Genomic DNA, 23,270 nt, shown 5'->3' on the forward strand with positions numbered 1-23,270 from the left:
CTCTGTGAGGAGAATTAAGTATGTTTCAGGTGCCTTTCAATCAAACCCATATGGTGTTTGTTGTTCACTATCCACATTCACTAATGAGAGAACTTCTTTCATATATACGTATGTTCAATCTGAAACGTTCTATCTCTTGCCAGATACCAGGCAGATACAAGTTCTTTCCTTTCCCCTTCCTATTTTTTCATTTAACATTTTCTTCTGCAGTTACATATGCTATCTTCCTTTACTTCACCATAAACTACAAGACTTACTTTTCCCGATAAATAAATTCATTAAACATTATGGTTCCTGATAAATAAATTCATTAAACATTATTTAGTGAATGAAGTATTTAGCCAAAGCTAAAAGGAAGTTCCCTTGAAATCTGATGTCTAATGAATACTGAAGCCAAGCTCAACATATTAAAGGAAGTAATTAAGAAGGCACCCCATTGTTTCTAGTTATTCGAAGTCAATAAGAACAGTGATTTTTTTTTTGAACTATCAAATTTAAGATACTTTAAGAACCTCTCCAATTGTTTCATTCATTAAATCACTTATATCCCCTAGTTCTATGCTTGGCACCTAGTAGGTGCTTAATAAATATGTATGTATTAATTGGTTGTTTCTTTATAAATTGTAGATCCAAAACTTAAGCTTGATTACCAGGAAAGAAGTCAAAGAGGAAGGAAAAGTGAAAACATAAAAGGAGGAAAAAAAAAGAAATAAAAGAATTAGGGGAAATTTTCACTCTGAAGTGGAACTTAGTTCCTTATTTTGTATTATATCTTTTTTTTTATAATGATGCTGTATCATTCCAATTGAGTTGTAAGTTCCTTAAGGACATGGATTGTTTTATCCCCTTTTGTATTCTTAGTGCAGTACCTGGATACAAGTCAAATCAACAATCATATTTTTCCTTTGATTGTTCAATTAATTAGTTCATCCATGTATTTGTTAGTTTTAGCATTTATTTTTTAAAGATTTTGAGTTCCAAATTCTCTCTCTCTCTCCTTCTAGTCTTTTCCCAACCTATTGAGAAGGCAAGCAATATGATACCCATTATACATTTGAAATTGCCCCAAACACATTTCTACATTAGCCATTCAATAAACATTTATGAAGTGACTATCAACTACCAGATTTAGGGAATACAAATAAAAGCAAAAATAGGTCTGCCTTAAAAAAAACTTACAATCTAATGGTTGCATATACAGTAGGCAGATGGAAAATATTTATTTATGTTAATGAGGATAAGTAAAAGTAGAGCTTGAGAGAGAGAGAGAGAAAAATAATTCTAGTTAGAGAGCCTTATAGCTACTGTATTTGATTTGGTCTTAAAAGATTTGTTTGATTATTCAAAATACAAAATAATATGCTGGAGAATATCTTATCAGAAGCAGCAACTAAGAGAGCCAACATTAATACTTTGAATGAATGAATGCCCTGACTAGAAAGAATTTTCTTCTGTTTGGGATTAGAAATCTCTTGACCATTTTATTTTGCATATTTAGTCTTTGCCTCCATGAGGATATGTAGAATGAGTGGCAGCCTTCATCCTCACTCCCAGCCCCACAAGTAACATTGATTTACTTAAAGTTATTTGAACTGGATATCAGGATATTAGGAACACAGATTTAGATTTAGATGTCATCTGCTCTAAAATTTTTCCCTTCTCTCATTTCACAAGTGAGTAACCAATACCCAGAGAGTCAATCAACTCCATCCAACTACTAAGCAGCAAAGTAAGAACTAGATTTCAGATTTTCTGATTCCAAATCTAATGTTTTTTCCTATGCCATCATGCTTTGTTACTGATATAGCAAAAAAAAAATCAGATTTTCTGATTCCCAATCTAGTGCTTTTTCTATGCCATCATGCTTTGTTATATAGCAATATATATAGCCAAAAAAAAAAAAAAAAAAAAAAATCCAAAAAAGTACAAAACCCAAAAAATCAGAGTTAATCAAAGCAAGGTCTAATGACCTTTCTTTCCTCCTATCCCCCCCCCCAAAAAAAAACCAAACCCCAAACCTCCGAGTCTATGATATTGACTTGTATGCCAGTGGATATTAACTACAATTCAGTCTGAGGCAAAGATAACATTTTGGAATGGGGAGTATCCTTAGACATAATCTCATCTTGCCATTCATTTTGTAGATGAAAATTTCCTTTTAAATGAATTCTGTGACATTTGAACAGTCTCAGCATATGTATAGACAAACATTGTCAAATTGGGGTCCTTCCCTGGCCCTTGCCTGTGAATTCTTTCAAGATTCCAGTGAATATGCTAGTTTTAGGCCAGTGAATATGCTAGTTTTAGGATTTGTATTTGGCAGCTTCATAACTTGGTGTTGCAGTGGTTCAAAAAAGTTCATTTTCAGAGCCCTGGCTCTCTTTCTATAGGTCTTAACCGTTAGAGACAAGTCTCTTCCTCTCACTTGGTGCCCCAATTCTGTCTCATTTCTAGCCTTCCTTTCCTCTTCCCCTTCACTATTTAGAATTTTTCAGATAAATCATCTCAATAATTGTGACTTTTCTGCCTACAACATTAAATAAGGAAAGCGAATCAGCCGTTCCTCTGGGAAGCCTTATTTCACCCTACAAAACCCCTGCCCAGAACAGATTTGTTGTTGTTTCTCCTTAGTTCTTGAAGAAAACCATGATCTCAGGGAGGTGATGCTGTGACACGCAAGTGACTTGAACTTACGTGAGGGAGGACTGGGCAAGGTCATCTGCCTCAGTTTCCCCACCAGAGGCATCTGGGTCAGTGGCCAGGTATAGATCAGGACGACTGGAGATGGCCCCGGATGAACATCTGTTATGTTTCTGTAGACAACCAAGAAGGTGTAACCTTGGATGAGAGGTCAGCAGGAATGCTTCTTATAATACTATTTATTCCTTTTCTCCTGCTATTAGAACCAAAAGATCACAGAATCACGATATCTGAGTTTTAGAAGGGACCTCGAGGGCAGTTTTGTCCAACCCAGGAAGAAAAATATTCTCACTTTAAAAATATCAGCAAACTGACTATCCAGCCCCGTTTGAAAAGAGAGAGAATCCTCCACCTCTGGAGGCAAGGTCGTCCATTAAACCTGAAATTTACAGCTGCCATCCACAGGTTCTGATTCTGCCTTCTGAGCCCAACAAAATAGGAAGAAGGCAAATCTTTCCTCCAAATGACAGTCTTTCAGATGCCCTAACATGTCTCCCCTGAGTTGTTTTGTTTTGTTTTTCTGGACTAAATATACCCAGTGCATTCACTTCATCCTCCTACCACATGGTCTCAAGGCTGGTCCTTTAGTTTATCACTACTATCATTTCCTGAACTGAACATGTTTAAAAGGATCTGATGGAGGTGGAATACTCCATATTCCTGGAAGCTCTGCCATTCTTAATCCAGCCCAAAGTTACATTGGCTTTTGTGGCTGCCACATCACCAAGATCTTTATCAGGGCAAACCCCCCCCCCCCCCATATTACTATCTTAGATGATTTCCTCTTAGTCTTAGAATCACCTCTGTTGATCCAATTCCAGATATATAGCCTGTTGCCTATAGAGTTCCCTTAATCTCCATCTCTGAAGTGACTGATTTGAATATATCCTTGTTCCATCTTCCTCTGCTCCCACTCTTCCCAACTCAACATCTATGTCCCTGGATGTCTTGTTAGACTTTCCCCAAGAGAGTGGAGGTGGGGAGGGAGGCAGAAAAAATTGGAATACACGGTTTTGCAAGGTGATGGTTGAAAACTATCTTTGCAAGTATTTGGAAAGCATAAAAAGCTATTATTATGTTTAAAAAAAAAACAAAACTCTCCTTCCCAAAAAACCTAATGTTTTTAGCATTATTAGGGGCCTCTCATGTAGAATGCCTTCAAGTTGCAAAAAAACAAACAAAAAATTGGTGCAGTAGACTTGGGCGTCCTGATCAGGACAATTGGAGATGGCCCTAGATGCAAAGGGAGACCGTGCCTTTTTAAACTAAGGTCTTTCCCCCATTTTATTTGAGGCAATACCCATTCAGTAGTTAAATGTTAAGTAAGAATTGAAACAAAAGAAAGCCTAATTTCCTACAAATCTGGGAGCACCTGAGTGGTATAGTAGATAGAGTGCTGGGTCTAGAGTCAAGAAGACTTATCTTTCTGAATTAAAATCTGACCTCAGACACTTTTGCTGTATGATTCTGGGCAAGTCACTTCACCCCATGTGCCTTGGTTTCCTCATCTATAAAATGAGTTGGAGAAAGAAATGATCAACCACTCCAGCATCCTTGCCAAGAAAACCCCAAATGTAGTCAAGAAGTTGAACGGGACTAAAAAAAATGATTAAATAACAAGAACAAATGTGGGCTTGATTTATTGTTTTTTAGATTGTTTACACTGCAGAATGGTGGAGAAAATAATAATCCAGGTTAATCCAGGTTAAACTGAAAAATGTGTAATGCATACATTTTCTTTTAGAAAGCTGGTTGTTAAATATTTATTAGCACACTACTGTATTCTAATTTATATATTTATATCCATAAATTTTATATTTTGTATACTTTACATTAATTTTATATTTACTTACATATAAGTGGAATATATATTTCTTGAAGACATAGATTGTTTCAGTTTTGTTTTTATGTACCCAGAACCTAGTACAATGCCTGATACTTAATAAGAGATTAATAAATGCTTTAAAAAAAGAAAAAAAGAAAGAGTTATCGGAACTAAATTGAAAGCCTGGAAAACTCCTATGTGATGATTTTAAAAGTTTGAAGGACAGTTTCTGGACAATTTAATAATTGTATTAATAAGACCAGAACATGATTAATAAAAGAATAGTCATTTGGCCTTCTCTCTTATATCAAAGACCTCTCAAATGGGAATTGGCTCACAGTTTATAAACCCTTGGAAAAGAAGGTGTTCCCAGGGGATGCATAATTAACTCTGATAAGTTAACACATTGGAAAGTGGATTATCTTGGGATAGAGACATAGGTCACTCAAATCTCATACAAAGAGACTTCCATATCACCTATCTTGATAATAGGGAGATTCTACAATTCTCCAGACCATTCTGAGCAAATAATGAAAAGGAATATACCCGCTAACCCAAACTTAGAATTTCTTTTACTGTCTGACTGGTGAGATCTTAACCTGGATAAATCTCTGAGATTTTCCACACTGGTACATTTCTGGATAAAGAAATAGAAAAAGGAAAAAACCTTGACTCTAATATAATAATTCATTATTAAATATGAGTGAAATAATTCATTTCTTAGAACTCATTATATATAACAGAAACAAATTGCTCAAAGTATCATTACCAACACTTCCCAATTCACTGAAGGAGAGAGTAATAACAGTATATTCTCTTGTTGATCCTTCATTGGAAATAAAATTAGAAAATTTTAAATGTGGCTCTAACTTGTTTAAGTATAAAAGAAATATAGAATCTGTTTAGGAGAGGTTAACTGAATAGCTCAGATTTTATAGCTGCTTAAATATCTACAGGAAAACATCAGAGAGGAATGTTTCTCTTGTAACTAGCAAGGTATATTGGGTTTCAAAACAATCCCCAAAAAACAAAAATCAAATTATTTTGAGGGAAGGCCCTAGTTCTGGTTCCTAAGTCAAAAATTATAAATGGTGAAGTCTCTTTTTCCTCATCTTAATTCTAGAATAAACACTAAATGTTGAACTCAAAAGTGGTTTTAAAATAAGGTGAATACCTCAGGTATGAGGATCCCATGGTGAAGGGGGGAGGAGAACTGTTCTCTTTACTAAAGCTGTAATCCCTTTAAGATTATCACTCTGAAACTATGTTAATTGTGTTCCCTTTAAAAAACTGTATTCCCTTTTGTTCTGTGATCCCTTTTAGAGTCTCAACCCCTCCTGGGGAAACCTTTGAACCTTGGCTCCTGAAGCCCCAAGACTCCTTAAAAAGGCAGTATCTGGACTCATCTTCACAGAAGCCCCAAGCAATTTGCTAGGACCCTGCCCGCTGATTCTTAGCATAAAATTCTATTTCCCAATAGAACTCTGCCAGTATAGAAGTCAGTCTCTTAGCAAACTGGTTTCTATCCAACAATAAACTTTCATTTTGCAATTAATAATTCGGGATAAGTGAATTCTTTCACTTTTAAACTTGTGGCCGATTAAAAGGGAATTTTAACAACTCTCTTATTGCTACTAACCTCATCCCACCAGGAATTGAGGGGATTCAAACCTCATCAATGAGATCATTCATTAATTCAATAAGCTTCCATTAAGTACTAATTAATTTTGTGCAAAGCATAGTAATAATAGATATTGAGATAACAAGATATTCACAACACAGATATTGTTTTTCAAGAACTCTTAACATTTAATGGAGGAAAGACACACAGATACTTTTGATGCAAGGAAAAGGAAAGGGTGAAGGAGAGGTTCAGGCAAAGAATGATGAAAACTGTCAGGAGGGAAAGATCATTTTCACACAAAAGAGGGAAGTTGCAGATAAAACTTCATATAACAGGGACACCTAAATTGAGCCTTGAAGGGATGAACTTCAATAGATGAAGAATGGGATAAAGGACTCCTATCCATGCACTATATAAGAAAAGCATGAGCAAAGATAAAGAGATAGAAGATATGGGACCGTTAAAAACACATTGAAGGTAGTTCTTTGTGGTTTAAGTATAGAGTATATGAAATAAGGCCAGGCAGGTAGAATGGAGCCAATGCAGAGGGTCTTGAAGGCTAAAAGAAAAGGTGATACTTTAATCAGTAGGCATTTGGGAGCCCCTGGAGGTTTTTGAAAAGAATAACATGATCACAGTAATGCATTAGGGAAGTCATTTGGTCAATGCTATGAGGGATAAATTCAGAAAACAGACAAGAGAACACAGGTGAAAAGATAATTATGTTATAATTATATATGGCCTCATTTACAGTAGAAGTAAAGGATAACAAAATGAGAAGTGAAGAGATAAAATCAAATGGACTTGGCAAGTGATTCAATATTGAACCTGCTGTGGGAGTGGGCCATCCCCATGGAGATATTGCTGGAACTATGGAAATGGAACTCTAGTCAGAGACTGGAGATGGAAACCTAGATCTGCATAGTGGTACTCACTAGAATCATGATCCTAGTAAATTAAATCACCAATGGAAAGAACATTCATAGAAAGGATAATAGGGTCATAGACAGAAGATAGACTGGGAACAGTTATGCTTGGAGTGATTTTGTCATCTATGAAAAATAGAGATTTTTTCTGATGTATGTAACCCTAGCTACCCTGCTGTATCTTGCTAGGTATTTTCTGCTTGCAATATGTTGCCTTATATAATCTGCACTGACCAATCAATGTGATGATGATTATAAGGATATCTAACTTGCTGGACCTATGCTGCTTTGTATAGGTTTAAGATAGTAACTCTACTTTTATAATATTTAATACTATTTTCAAAATGTAATTAGTTTATACATTATTGATATCTATTAGCTGAGAACCATAAATAAGGAGGGCCTCCCAGAGATACTATACATTTCTCATATACTTAATCTATATTGTATAATATATATTTGTGTTTAGTTTTTCCTTTATTAAATATAAAAACTTTGAGGGCAATAACTGTTTGGGTTTTTTTTTAAAGACTGGGCCTTCCTAACTTACCCAGGATAGAGGTTTAGGAGATACTCTCTAGTCTGGTCCAACTTTGATATGTTTGAGAGTTTCAACCTGTTTTCCCACCTGAGTTGGGTCATTCCTCCTCAGCCAACTTGGTGTCTCCTCTGTACTCTAATTCCTTGGATTTACCACATTAGTATTAAATTTAGTGGAGATACCTGAATGATCTAGCCCACTTCAGAGTTCAAAATCCTCAAATTCAAGAATTTCGCTAGCTTTTGTTTCCCTGGAAGCAAGTTTTATCAATATGTGTGACCGTCCCCAAACTATTTCATTTTTGTACTACTTGGCATCTCATACAAAGTAATCTGCATTAAAATGAATCATAAAAAGTTATTTTTTAAAAATGGTCAGCTTATCAGATTTCCTATTTGCTCCTCCTCTTTCTTATAAGCATTCTTTCTCTTTTTTTTCACTCCTGGCTCATACTGGTGAATTCCTTGGTATAGGAGAATTCCCTGTATGAAAACTCTCTTTACTAATGCAGATTATCCTTAACCTTTAGTCTTAGAAAGTTGCTGGGGTTAAATCTATAAACACAAAGGTATATGATATATATGTAAAATTTAGATAAGCTATCCCTGTATATATTTATTTTCATAATTCTACCTCCATTTTTCACTTCCTCCTTATATCTGAAAATATCATGATTCTCCCTGTTAACCAACTGTTTTTTTTTTTTCATTCTTAATTAAATGAGCTTCTGAAATCTGTGACAGTGCAGTAGAAAGAGTTGGAGACACTAGCCCTTAGCTGAATCCCAAGTCTCCTACTTACTACCTTTATGATATTGTACATGTCAGTTAACTTTTTTGGACTTCACTTTCCTCATCTGTAAAACGAGGGGCTGCAATTGAGTTGCAAAGGGGTTTGATATTAGGAAGAACTTTCCAAGAATTAGAGCTGTCCAAGAGTGTAATGGACTGTTTTCATTGATATGCATTCCCTCAGGTTGGAGTCTTAAAGGAAATGCTGGCTGACCTTTTGTCAAGTATGTTATAATGGGGATTCCTTTTCATGTCTGGGTTGAATTGGATAGCCACTAAAATCAATACCAGCTATAGATCTATACATAACACAGTGGCTAGAACTAGAGCTGGAACCAGGAAGAACTGAATTCAGGTATGACCTCAGGCTCTTTCCAGCTGGGTGATCTTTTATAAATCACTTAATTTCTATCTTCTTCAGTTTCCTCATCTGGAATGTATGGAACCAACCTACCAGAATTAGTGTGAGGATAAAATAATAGTTATAAAGTGCTTTGCAGACCTTAAAGCTCCATCTGAATGCTAGCAATTATTATTATTATTATTATTATTACTATTATTCTTCAGGGTACATAGTTGATCTTTAATAAATGTCCACTGATTGACCGATTATGTTTCTGCCCACTGCATTCTGGGTTCATTTTCACCTGAATCTTTATGTTCTGGCCAGTAGCAGGCTGGCTCAGGGATGTGTTATCAGAACTTTTACAAACAAAATGATTGATAATTAACTCTCTGTGTTACTTTTGCAGATATGAGTTGCCAGGAATATATGCCTTAAACTTTGTTTTGAAAAACTCCCTGGGTGGTGGAGGCATCGCATCCTTGAGAAACGACCCACAAGTATGTATCTAGATTTTGAATGATGTTTATTTTATAAGCCTATGTGAAAGGATGTTGTGACTAATCAGTTTATAGCTATTGACAGAAGTGTTACTGGAGACTCTCTGACTTACTTTTGTGCTTAATATTCATTACAATTCAAGATGACCAACTGAAAGAGAAAGACAAATAAAGTTCCATCATAGCTACTTCTGGTAGTGAAACTTAGGTGTGCTTGAATTGATTTAAAAATAATTAAAAATAATCCATCATATTATATTTAGTCAACAATTATTATGTTAATCAATAAGAATTTGGAGTTTGTCATGTAAAGAGGAAATTGTAAAGCAACTACTGAAAATGAAGTAGGGGAAAAATGATTGGCTGGAAAGTGAATAACTGAGTAGTATGGGGTCAGTGAAATCTTTATCTAAGAGAAACAAAGGCAGGAATAAGAATAATTAGCATCTCCTGAAGTACAAGCTGAGATCAGGCTGAGGGTAGAGTCCGGACCTGCTGGAGTATAGGATAGCCCACAATAGCCACATCAGGGACTAAACATCAGAGGATGAATCCAAACCCATCTGTTCTTTGGAAATTTCCCTCTTAAACTGAATCCTTGTTGAGTATCGAGGCTAATTCTTATTAGTATATTTCTTTGTAGATACAAATAAGTTGTTAGATATTTTATTTTTAAACAAGTAGGTTAAAGTTTTACCTGGAAAATATCTGAATTTAGTTTAGTGATATTGTCAGATATTCCAGCATGCACTCCGATCTACAGTGTCTTCTTTCAGGAATATAGTAGTAGGAAGGAATTTATTGATTAGCCCCTGTTATCTGATCTTGAAAAATTAGACTGGCTTGATTTACTCATTTTTGCCTTTTTAGTTCTTCACTTTAAAAGTATTATAGAGAAAAGTCACTTAACTCCAACTGCCTCAACAACAACAACAAAAAAATTATTATAGATAAGACAAAGGTGTTATAGATAAAATTGCTCCTTTGGACATCCTTCAGCCCTCTGGGATCTAGCCAAGCATAGACTTGACTCTGTCCTGAAGACCACAACCCTTAAAAAACTATGGTGAGAAAAGACCATTTTTCAGCTTGGCAGAAAGACAGATTCTTTGATGCTGCTCAAAATGCCCCAATACCTAAATTCTATCATACATCTGTAAAAAGGAAAACAAAAATGTCACATGTGGGGCAGTCAATATCCACATGGCTGTTGGGATCCAGACTTTCTGAGCCATCTTGTGCTGAAGTAAAGGGAAAAAGTAGTTTTCCTTTTGGGTTGGGTAGTGCCTTCCTGAGACACAGAAAAAGTAGATTATATTATGATTCTCTAATGGAAAACCATTTTCAAAGTAGAAACTCTTCAGATTTGTTAGTCCTGGACTAGTAAAAGGTAAGAGAGAATTAATTGGTACTGAAACATTAGCCAGCCATCCAGTCAATCAATAGGCATTTGAGGGTGTATCCCTGTATAAGGTCCTGGGAACTGGGGGGAGGAAAAGAAAAGGAAAAAGGAAAGAGAGGAGAGACATGTTCATAGGCTCCTGCCTTCAAAAAGGTGGAACTTAATTTATGCAGTAAGCATGGATGTTTCTGAGATACCTTGAATACAAATTACATGAGTTGGTTGAGAACTCATCAGCTCATCATAATCCTACTCAATCTTTTATAAACAGAGACAGTTAAAAGGCATGGGGCAATAGAGCATGGGACTGAGAATCAGGAAATCCTCAGTGGGAAACTCACAGCAGGTCCTTACTAGCTTGTGGTATGTAATGGAACCTTATTCAAACTCATATTCATCACCTGTTAAATAGGGATAATGAGTGCTTTTTCCTCAGGTTTGTGGTCAGGACCAAGTGGGATAATACAAATAATGCAGTTTGCAAATCTAAGGACTATCTAAATGTTATCAATCTTAGGTTGTTTTATAGGGTAATGAGTTCTCTAATCAATGGTGGTCCATTTCAGTAACTAATTAAAAAAAATTCTTTAGGAAGCACCTAATGTGTGCTTAATAAGACTGTCATTGACTTCAAGGAGTTTATATTCTTTTTTTTTTTTTAATAGCCTTTTATTTACAGGATATATACATGGGTAACTTTACAGCATTAACAATTGCCAAACCTCTTGTTCCAAATTTTCACCTCTTAACCCCCCCCCCCCCTCCCCTAGATGGCAGGATGACCAGTAGGTGTTAAATATATTAAAATATAACTTAGATACACAAGAAGTATACATGACCAAAACGTTATTTTGCTGTACAAAAAGAATCAGACTCTGAAATATTGTACAATTAGCTTGTGAAGGAAATAAAAAATGCAGGTGTGCATAGATATAGGGATTAGGAATTCAATGTAATGGTTTTTAGTCATCAAGGAGTTTATATTCTTAAGCAGAGGAAAAATGAATACTTGTTGGGGTCATTGTAAAGTAGATTTCATGTTTAGGAACAGACTGGACAGACTGAGAGCCTTCTATACTATGAGATTCTTATGAGAATATATTAAGTACTACATTCATGTAGGAGCAGCAACCTGAGGTTTAAAAAAAAAAATAGCTCGAGCAGGAGAATATGCCTCCTTAGAATTTGCTTCAGATCTTGAACTTGTAACAGCCTACAGCTTCCACATTTTCCTCTACTGAATCTGATTCAGATCTCACACTAGCTGTGTGCCTTTGTCTGCCTTAGTTTCCTTATCTGTAAAATGGGGATAATAGCAGCACCTACCTCCTATGGTTTTTTTGAGAGGATCAAATGAGATACATTTATAAAGTACTTTGTAAACCTCAAATTGCCATGTAAATAATAGATATTACTATTAGTGCTTTTCTATTTCTTCTTGCTAGATTTGGCATATCTAAGTCTTAATATTTTATGTATACACAGAAATGTCCTTATTTATATCATCATAACCTTAAGTTGGAAATACATAAATTTGGCTTCAGTATAACAGTGTGGATTGTTTCTAATCAGTCCATTGTAGGCATTTAGGGCAGGACTCCTGGGGCTAAGATAACTTTAGAATGCAGAGGATTGGTTGAAGAATGGGAATGTGAAATGGAATTACCATAGTAGCAAACATTGTTCAATTATTCTTTTTTTTAATCTAAGTTAATAAGCAACGTGACATCTTTGATGAGATAAGAAGCTTTGGTAATTATCAACAGAAAAAAAAATTTTATTTCAATCACTCTAAGAGAAAGTTTAGAGCTATCCAAAAGGAAAATGAGCTAAGTAATGAGTTCCCTGTCAGTGGAGGTCTTCCAAGCTTACTGGATGACCACTTATTGGGAGTTCTTGGAGTACCAGTTTCAATAGACCTTATTTTCTGTCTGGAAATTTTCCACTGATTTTTTTCTCTTGATCTTTTTTATTTCCAACTCTACCCTCTACTTATGATTTCTGTCATTCATGAATTGTCTCCCAATTTACACATCAAAGCCTTTTATTTCTTTTCCTTGAACAAAATGTACCTATTTTAGACTATCCTTTTTGTAATTCTCTTCTTCTGGGTCTGCTGTTTGAGTTGCTTTGTATTATGGGGTGCCTAATTGCATTTTTGATAGTTTTAATATTTGATAAAATCTCATTCACTGAAGTCAGCTGAAATAGAAGTTACTTTCCCAAAACCTCTATCTATGTAACACTGAATCAAAGCAGTTATGATGGAATAGGCAATAAGCTTAATGATTTTTATTTATTCAACAGGGCAAAGCTCTTGGACAAATGCTATTGGACTTCCAGATTAAAAATGTTCCTGATTTAAAATCCCTAGTAGAATGACCAAAACAAGTGCATCCACTTTGGGGAAAATTTCCTAATGAAAACATAAAACTGAAACTAAAACAAAGAACCAAAGGAGTAAATACCATAAATAAATAGTAGCAGGGTGAGTCAACAGCAACATCACCAGCAAGAAGTCATCAGTGGGAGGGAGAGGGTAAGTGATCTTGAGAAAAAGACACCAAAGTGTTCACGTTCTATGCAGCAATCACTTAGGTTGGTTTAATCTATCATTTATGTTTTCTTAGCATTTAATGGAACTTTTCTGTATTTTCTATAAAATATACTCATTAAATGATGATAAAAACAATATTCTTTACACACATACACACATTTATACTTTCCCAGCTTAGTGCTCATCTATGAGCAATATATTTTATTCTTTGTTAGTGCCTCTTCAGATTTTTTGCCACTTATAAATGATACAAGTCCTCATACATTGGGAGTACAGAGTATAAATTTGGGATCAAAAGCAATCCTTAATTCTATTACATAGAATAAGTGCTATTTGAAAGCAGTGTGTTCTTTGGGGAAAAAATTATGATATCCCAATATTCAAAATGATATCGTGTAAGTCAGAAGATATGAAATTTAAAAGTACACTCAGTTAATATGTTAATATAAAATAGATGCTTGCCATTAAACTGCCTAGGTTGACAGGAATGCCTTATAGTTGAGACATACTCTGTATCCCCAAAGACTTTTTTTAACCAACAATTTAGCTACTTTGAAGAAAGCTTTTGTGGTATAATGGAAAGAAAACTGTATTTAGATTTAGAAATTAGAGATTAGATCATCAATAAACATTCATTAAGCACCTACTGTGTGCCAGGTACTGTGCTAAGCACTGAACATGGGTTCAAATTTTGATTCTTCTATGAATTGTCCCCATCTCATCTTAAGCAAATCACTTAATCTCTATGGGCCTCAGTTTCCTTACTGTTAAAACAAGAAGTTTGAACCAGATGGTCTTGATATCTCTCTTTAAATCTTATGAATGGATCTGAAAGGGTGATGCTTCCTATCTTGGGCCAAATTCTACACTGTTGCAGAATAGTGCTGTACTAAATTTGTAAACTATTTTGTTTTACTTAAAAACAATATATTTTTCCATCTTTAAGTTCATGGATGAATTCTTTGAGCTTGACACCCCTCTGATATTTCCATATCAGTAATGCTCACTCCTTTACTCACAACCTTATTGCCAATGGCATAGGCAGGGTAAGAATTTCCGCTTTATCATTTATTCCTTATAAAATAAAGAGAATTCAGATCAGATGGGCATCTTAGGAATCACTTTAGATTTGAGGAAACTGAGGTACAGAAGTATAATAACTTGCCCAAACTCTCAGAGCCAGTTAGTAGAAAGACCAGGTCCTAAATTCTGTTATTCAAACTCCCAGGTCAGGCTCTTTCTACACCATCAGATATAATAAATGGGACATTGGATCAAATGTCCTTTGTGAAACCTACCATACCTCAAAACTTCTGAGTAGACTGGTATTCTCAATTCTGCCAGTTTTCTTGTAATTTTATAATAAAAGCCAATATTCCATAATACACTACTTTTCAATTACATGGCTGTCTTGTCCCAATGAAGGGCAGAGAATTCATCTCTGAATCAGCTGTGCTGGACAGTGGGAAAAACTGACACCTTGATAGTTAGGGTTGAAGTGGTCTTCCACATTGGGAAGTGGTGTTTCTTCCAAGGGAGTGGGAATTCAATCCCCTGGTATTGTTCTTTGAGTTTGGGGAACTTCCACTAACTTTGTAATTGTCCAACCACTACTCATAAACTTACATTTGTGCTACGGCAGATAGACATATTCATAAATGTATTGTTGAGAAAGAAAAAAGCTGGAAAAAGACTGACACAGTAATTTATCAATTTCTATGGGTCTTACAAATTTTACTTTATTAAAAAAATTACTTTGGAAAAGGGTTTGAGTTCTGGCTTTTATTACCTATGTGACTTTGAGCAAGTCACATAATCTCCCTGGGCTTCAGTTTCCCCACAGGATTTCTAATATCCCTTCTGATTTGCTCCTAAATAAAATATAAATATACTACACCATTATATCTAATCTGTTTGAACACATACATGTCTTCTAATTAAAAAGAAGAAATATGAGCATATTAAGGCAAAAGAAATTATTTTACATCATAACAATGCATAAAACATTTAAATAAAAATGAGCTTAAATTACATGGAAATTAAGCTGTTTTCTATGCTATGCTATTTTTTCAAGTGTGAAAACTTCAGAGGATCACTCAAAATGCTTTGTCCTACAAGGTGATACAACTCTAGATTCAGCTGTTATTCTAAAATGTTAGTGAGTCGATTTTGGATTCCTACCAACCCAAAATGAGTATTGCTCATTTTAAAGTTGGATGACATTTTAGTTTGGCAGCAAATTTTATTGAGTGTCCTCCTGAGCTCAGCATACTTAAAATAGGTCTCACTTTAGCTAATAAATGTGATTCCAGGACTGTTTTACTAAACTGAAGTTTTAGAAATCGTATCATGGAGTGGGAGACTTCATGACATAAAGAAACTTTTTGTGAAAGTAAAGACTTCTTTCACATTTGAATAATATATTTTTCCATCTTTGATCTTTGATTAGTTTTGATTGTTATGTACCAATGATCATTAAGAAACCCGAACCAACTGAATGAGTTCCCTCAACAGAGAGATAAAATCGTCAGAACCTTTGTCATGTAGAGGCAGCACTCATTTCATTGGATACATGAAGAAGCCCTTTGCTTCGTGGATACAATGAACTAACTCCTGAGGGCCTCCACTAATCTCTTCAGGTGTATTGAGTGAATTCTTCAAAATGAATAGGGATCCTTCAAGTCACCCCACTGCTGCTGCATTGGACTTCCTGACAATGGGACAAGGTTGCACTAACTTGGCTTGGAGATAGCAGGAATCTCTAAACAAAGATAAGATCTATTAGTAGTCTCAAAGCAATTCAGCAAACAATTAAACTGGTTGATGCTATCAAGTCCTATCTCTCTCTCTTAGATATCCTTTACAGTTTACAGAAATGCCCAGCAGCCACGGGACTGAAGGCCCATTTTTGTCTTGTTCAGGGAAGTATAGTGTGGTAGGTTGGGGGAAAGGAAAGTAGTGTTTATTGTGTGCCAGGCCTGGTGTCAAGTGCTCCACAGACAGGATACTAGGACTGCAGTTGGGAAGTGCTGGTTTAAAATACTATATATATTTATTAGCTGTTTGACTCTAGGCAAATCACCTAACTTTGTGCACCTTACTTTCTTCTTTTGTGAAACAAAAAAGGGGATCTACATGATTGTCTGCCTTGATTTTAGACATTCTTGCTTGCCTTCCTAAGCTGTCACCTGGAATTGAAAAGTTTCCTGTAAAAAAAAAAAAAAAACAAACAAACGTGGGGGGGAGGGGGAGAAGGGGACAGGAGGAAAAGGGGTTTTGGTTGAGACTTTAAGGAGGCCAGAGAAGTCAGCATGTAGAATTGAAAAGGGAGAGTGTTCTAAGAAGTAATTGCAAGCTTTCAGGGAAATCAAAATTAGGGTCTCAAAAAAGACTTCGGACCCTCAGTGTATAGTTCTCAGTTTAAAAAGAGTATAGTGCAAAGTAAATAAAATTAACTAGGATCCAATTTACCTGGTAGTATTTTGGATTTCAAATTATCTTTAATTTGCAGATCTAAACACTTTTGTAAACATTACTTAAGCCTTAGAAAAGGCTATAGTTATTGAGTGTTCATAATATAGCTATAAAAAGCTTTGAATAAATCAAAACCCTGACTCAAAGCCTTTCACTTGGCCATCTTTTAGGATCCTTGAGATCTCAATGGTAACTGTAACAGGAAGGAGAGAAAAATTAATGAAAAAAAGAAGCAAGCGTTTTGTTTTCCTTGCCCTGTGTCACTTGGCAATGAGGCATCCAGGATGAAGTGCCAGAGATCATTAAATATACAAGACTGGAGTGTAGTAAAGGAGAAATATTTTAGGAGTCAGGAGCAAAAATAAATTATTTTTTTTTTTCTTGAACCAGTCGATTGGTATGAAGAATTCCCAAGAAGAAAACTCCCTCTTTATTGATACAAGCTCTGCAAATTATGTTACATGGGGCGCTGAGAGATTAAGCAACTAGCCCAGGATTACAAAACATAACCATCCTTAAAATGACAATTTTTACACTAAAATGCTAAGTGAATTGTTTTGGTATGGCTCGACTGCCCAGTGTCAGAGCTCTGACTGACCCAGAAGTGAATGAAAAGAAAATAAAAAGAAAACACCATAGATCTTGATTCATTCCTTCATCTGGTTCAGTTTTGACCAAACTCTACCTCAAAGCTGGTCCTGCCTGTTACAGAAATCAGGAAGACCTGATTTAGGACTCCCTCCTTGTACACTCACTAGCCACAGAACCTCCAGGACATGTCTGCTAATCTCTGAGCCTCGGTTTCCTCATCTGTAAAATGATGATAATGGCCTATCTCTCATAGGATTGTTATGAGGTCCAAACAAGACAAGGTATATAAAGCGCTTTAAAATTTAGTTACCGAATGTCAGCTATTATTACTAATTGTGCCAACAGAGGAGGATTCTAACTGGAAAATCCCAGTTCCAAGGATCTTTTGGATTTTAGATCTCTAATAAGATTAATTCGCTATTTGGGGGAATACTAGGTAGCTTATTATATGGTTCAGAAATGGTGAGGGGTCACCATTTAATAAAAAAAGCTGTAGAGATCTCTAGAAGCAAAGCAAAGTTCATTATACATTCTCACTAGAAGCCTGTCCCACCCCTCTAGCAGGTGATCATAGGGAGGAAGCACCTTCTGGGGCAGGGTTAACACTTTTAATCCCTAACTCAAATACGCCCTCCCACCACTGACCCTCACCCTCATTGGCTGAGGATCTTCTAAATGCGGGAACTACCCAAGAAATTGAACTTGACCAATAGTTGCTTATATTTGACTGAAATAGGGAGAAGATGATGTCATGGGAAGACAGCAGGAAGGGGACAAGTATGCCCTTGACTCAATCTTCAAAGTCCTTCAGGCTACTCCAACTCTGAAGTAGAAGAAGCCTTACTCGATTTTCACCAATGTCTTGAAAAATCTCATTTCATCTCATTCATTATTTAGAACTGGATCCCTGAGACCAATAATTTGCAGGTCAGTCTCTGCAGATCTCCAGAGGGATTCCAGGATTGATTGGTCTTTTCTGTCTCTGCAAGAATGAGATCTTCTGGAAGGCCCATAAAAGAATTGTAGGATCAGTGGAGCTCCTTAGGGATGCTGAGGACATAATTATACAGAAGATCTGGGGAAGCCAGATTTATTCCAAGAATACAGAAGTTGACACATATTTGGTCATGATACTTATAAACTAGCTCTGTGACTTCTTGAAAAATTCCTGAGTATTTTCTCCAAATCATTTATTGTAATTTAGAAGATAGTATTTTAATTGGCCCATTTGATTAAGAGGATCTTTTCCATACACAATTCCTTGTGTGCATAAATGGATATCTAAGATGACTTGAATGGTAAAGCTAAGCAACAAAGAGGTAATTCATTCATCAAACATTTATTAAATTTATTATGTGAGGAATACCTTGAGAGAATGGGATTCTGATGTGGATTATGCAAATTCCTTGTAGAAAGGAACTAAAATAAAAGCAAATAGAGTTGGTTTCTTCATATGCAGCCACATTTTCACTTTTGATTTGCCAACTGAAAAAGCATTTTTCAATTCTAAATAAAGGTGTTCACTATGGCTTGATAACAATAAATAGAGTTTAGAAACCACTTTAAAAACTATTTTAATAAAATATCTCTAATGAGAGTATTGTTCTCTAATTCTGTTCTGTAGTTGAAAATACAATTTCTTAATATCTTTTAATGCTAATTTTGTTGATGTTATAACTTTGGAAATATTTTAATTTTAAAACATATCAAATAATTTAGGATGTCATATCACTTTGAGTTAAATATTTTTGTCATTTCTAAAATTAATTTTTAGATTTTTCAAAAGAAAAATAAAAAAATACCTTCCCTCTCCCTCAGTTAAAAAAAAAAGTGTTTGTTATTCAAGATTGTTTTTGAATATAAGTGGCATTTCTTAAGGTGTTAAAAAGTACCACAGAGGTATATGACTATGCTATCTAAAAAGCCAAATCAGGAGGCATTGTGGATATATAGAGTTTCAGGGCCTTGATCTATGGCCTCCAAGTAAAAGGGAATGCAGCTGGGATTCACCCTGGGCCTGCATTTCATTTCTGCTATCTATGTGAATATAAGCAAGTCACTTCCCTAATCTGAACCTCCATTTGCAAGAGAAACAAGTAGAACTCACCTATTGGCTAAAATTCCTTCCAGTTCTAGATCAGTAATACTCGCCTTTAAGGGCTGACTGTTTAGGCCACTTAGTCCCACCTCAGCTTTTCACAGTTATGGAAAACAGAGCCCACCAAGTTCGCAAAAGTGGGAAGCAGCAGGACTGGGTTTCAAATAAGACTCTTTTGACCTAAACCCTCCCACATTTCCCATTACCCCTGTGTTCCTGTGAAATACTTGGCCCTCCTGGTCTTCCTCTCCACCCCCAAACTTGCATATCCCTTTATCCCGATTAACTCAGGAGGGAATCATTAACCCCTGGGCTTTTTTGCCATTAAGGACCAGTCCTAGCCTCTGGAGAAGGGGTCAGACATAGGCAGCTTGCTTGGAGCTTGAAAAGAAAGTGCTGAAGTGAGGTATTGTCTTCTTAATATCATCCACAGCCAAGGAGTCGCTGAGATGTGGGAAAATCAGCAGGCAGGACAAACAGGAGCTGGGGCACGCAGATGCCATGATCCAGACGGGCATCTCCCCCCCCCCCCACTCCAGTGGGAGGAAATGTTTCAGCTCTTCTCTGGTCCTGCCCACCTCCCAAATCCCATAATCTAGAAACACGTGGGTGATTTGAGAATTGTAGATTTTGTCCAAAAGACTAGAGGAGATATAGTTCTAAAAAGATTATGAATGGCTCAGCCCAGGCAGTCCCAAACACCATCCACTAAACGCTTGACATAGGTTTCTGTTTTCCCAGTGATGAAACCTGGTTGGTGAAATAAAATGAACAAGTCAGCGATTTCGCTTAAACCCCGTAGGAGAGAGATAAAGGGCAGGTATTAGGACCCTGGGGCAAATACCGGCATTTTGCAGCCAATCCCATTCATCAATCAGCTCTGAGCTAGACCTTCATTCTTGAACTCTAGCTGCTGGCCTATTAATTCTCAGAAACTTTTAGGTTTTTGTTCTCCCACCTGCCTATAGCTGGGAATCTAGCGGTTCTTTTCTTCTACATAAGAATCACTTATATAGGTGGAATTCTATTTTGAAATAAATACTCTCATTCCGATACAGTATAAGCACCTGCTTTCTGATTTAATTTAGATTTCCATTATCTTTTCCTCCGGATATAAATTACCCATCGTGTTCCTCTAAAAATGAATAACTAAAACAAAAAAACAGGTAGATGGGCACATTTTTCTATTAGTCTGTGAACGTGCAAATGAAAAATCACCCCAAATCACTACAAAAACCTCTAAAATATTTCTCAGTAAATTGAAATAGCACTTCGAAAAGTAATTAAGGAGAGCATTAAATTTGCAATTGTTGGAGAGGAGACTGGGATTCAGCTTCAGTAGCAAAAGTTTGCCTATCCTACAATTTAAGTGAAATACGTTGCAAACTAGATCTAATTTTGCTAATCGCCAAACTACTTTACAGCATTGATCAGGGCAACAGAAAACAAGGGGGAGAGTAGACAAGAAAAAATATTCTGCTGCACCTTAAGTTTGTCTGATTCCTAATCCTTTGTCGGAGTACAGCTGAAGAACCAAGTGCCAAGGATGAATGGAACAACTTTGTTTTCAGAATACAAGATTAAAGTTTGGGAATTTAACTCAAAAAAGACGTTGCTTACTCAGAATATGGATTTTTCTATCAAGGTCTTTAGAAAAAGCAAAACACAACATACTTGGGACTTGGGACTGGTAATAGTCCCCAAATAGTAAGATCTAGATCTTCAAGGAAGACCCTCCCTCCACCCTCTTTCTTCCTTTAACTTCATTCCAAGTAAAGAAAAGTCCATTTCTATAGGTTTTTTTTTTTCTTAAGAATCTAGAAACTGCAATACAATCCTAATCTTGCTCAGAAATGGGCACTTCACGCTCAGACCCTTTAAAAAAGAAAAAAATGATCGTTATTCTGAGATTGGTCTAGAAATAACAAGTAGTTAGCAGGATGCTAAGAGGAAAGAATATGAGCACTCAGACTCAAAAAAAAAAAAAAAACCAACAAACAACAAAGGCCATATTTATTCCTTGGAAGACAATTAATGTTCATGGAATATATATCATCTTGGATTATTCATCCTAGCACAGGCATATATGTATACATGGGGAGAACTAGGGAAGGAAAGTAAGACATAATTCTAAAACATGATTCTTAAAGGAGCTGTGAAACATCTTTCTGCATTTTCCATTCACTTTTCAAAGTCTTGATTCCCAAGATTGATGATGAATATGTCCTGTGCATTTCCATCGGCCTGCAGAAACCAGAATCAATGCCAATTGTCCGTCTATCGATCTATAGAGTTTCACTCTCCAGGGACCTTTTTGGGATTCCCTTTTTGTGGTTCCCTGATTTGGACACACGGAAATATGTGACAACATTTTCCCGTTTGTCGGCAACCCAAGTGAATTGGGAGGATGTTTATTTTAATAGGTTAATTCTGCGGCCCCACTTGCTTCAGAATTGGGGTAAGACTGTGGGAAAAGACAAAATATGCCTACCCCCATCCTACCCCGCCTCTTCCCCCCCTCTCCCTTCAGTTCGCTTTTACTGGGAAACGGAATTTTCCTTTTTTGCTGGATGAAGCGCTAATGTGACTATGACGCGTCTTTAAGATGAACAAAAGTAACTGGCAAGTAGGGGTGACAAGGACAGGGCGCGCTCCTGGCAGACAGGGGACTGGGAGGAAAAAAACAAAACAAAACCAAAAACAAACAAAAAACCCTCCGGCTTCGAAGGATAATAGGGACCCCGGCCCCCTCCGCTCCTGATCTCCATGGACCTCTTCATCTTCCAGGTAAGATGAATGTCCCCCCATCCATCATCCCCCCAGCAAACCCTCCCTCCCCCTGGGGAGCCGGGAATTTGCTCTGTGGCTGAAACTTATTAGCCTCAGACTGGGCGGCTTTGTTGACCTGTCTGAAGCTTTCCATTGTGAGCTTTGTCCCCGGGATTGATACATTTACATAATGGATTAGCATGTAACTCTGTTCTAAGAGTTTGGAGGTGGCAGTCGGCTCCAGGAACTCCCAGACTGGTGGATTGTGGTAAAACCATTATTCCCAGTGCAAGCTTCCTTTCCTAATTCACCTCCAGCTACCTGTTTTCCCGAGGGCCCGCATATCGACCCATTTAGGTGCAGATGTACTCTGAAAAGAAATCCAATGTCTGAGTGCTCGTTTCCGCCCCGGTGCACTTTCCTCCCCGGTGAGGTCCAATAAACCTTTACTGCCTTCCCTTTGCACCTTTAAACTGTAGCTTTTTTAAAAGGAAAAACTCCCAAAGCGTAGAGAAACAACTGTGGTCGTTTGCCGGGCACCCTAGAGCCTGGAACAATAAATGTAACGGTTCTCGGAAGGCAGTACTAAGTTTAGGGAATGGAAGTGTCAATTTGAAAATATTGGGTAACTAATCCACAACTAGAATAGTCAATACAATAAAGATGTGGGGATGGCGGGGGGGGGGGGGGGGGGGGGGTTGTTGTTGTTGTATGGGTGTGTGTGTATGCGTGCGCGAGCAAGAGTAAACTTTCTGATTTCAATACACGTCAACACAATCATGTCTGCTAAACGTGCTTATGGGTCTGGAAAGGAATGAATGCACTTATATTGTTTTTGTGCTTATCTGATATTACAGGGGAAGTTATAGAAACTAGAGGCAAGCTAGTGCAATGAGCAGAACTCCGAACTTGGGGAATTCAACTCTCGTATCGTGTAATGTTACCTATGCATCCTTGGACATCGTCACTTTTCTTTAATAACCCTCAGTTTCCCTACCTGTAAAACCAAATGATTTGAATGACCTTTCTGGGTTTCCCTTTATCTCTAGGTTTTACGAACTGCAGCAATCTGAGTGCCATGCAACCTTAACATTTTGCTTAACAAAATTTAAAGTGTATTTTATTTAAG

General features: G+C 36.6%; 1 protein-coding gene across 1 annotated transcript in view; it reads left to right on the plus strand.

Moving 5' to 3' along the window:
- Positions 1–14,978, plus strand: part of LOC100932208 — a 131,358-nt gene extending 116,380 nt beyond the window's left edge. The window contains exons 19-20 of the mRNA XM_023505918.2: positions 9,160–9,250; positions 12,960–14,978. Coding sequence (XP_023361686.1) covers positions 9,160–9,250; positions 12,960–13,034 — 166 coding nt within the window. The 3' untranslated portion in view covers positions 13,035–14,978. The remainder of the gene's footprint in view (positions 1–9,159; positions 9,251–12,959) is intronic.
- Positions 14,979–23,270: the final 8,292 nt, after the last annotated feature.

The sequence above is a fragment of the Sarcophilus harrisii genome, chromosome 6, assembly GCF_902635505.1.
Source record: "Sarcophilus harrisii chromosome 6, mSarHar1.11, whole genome shotgun sequence".
Classification (NCBI taxonomy): Eukaryota; Metazoa; Chordata; class Mammalia; order Dasyuromorphia; family Dasyuridae; genus Sarcophilus; species Sarcophilus harrisii.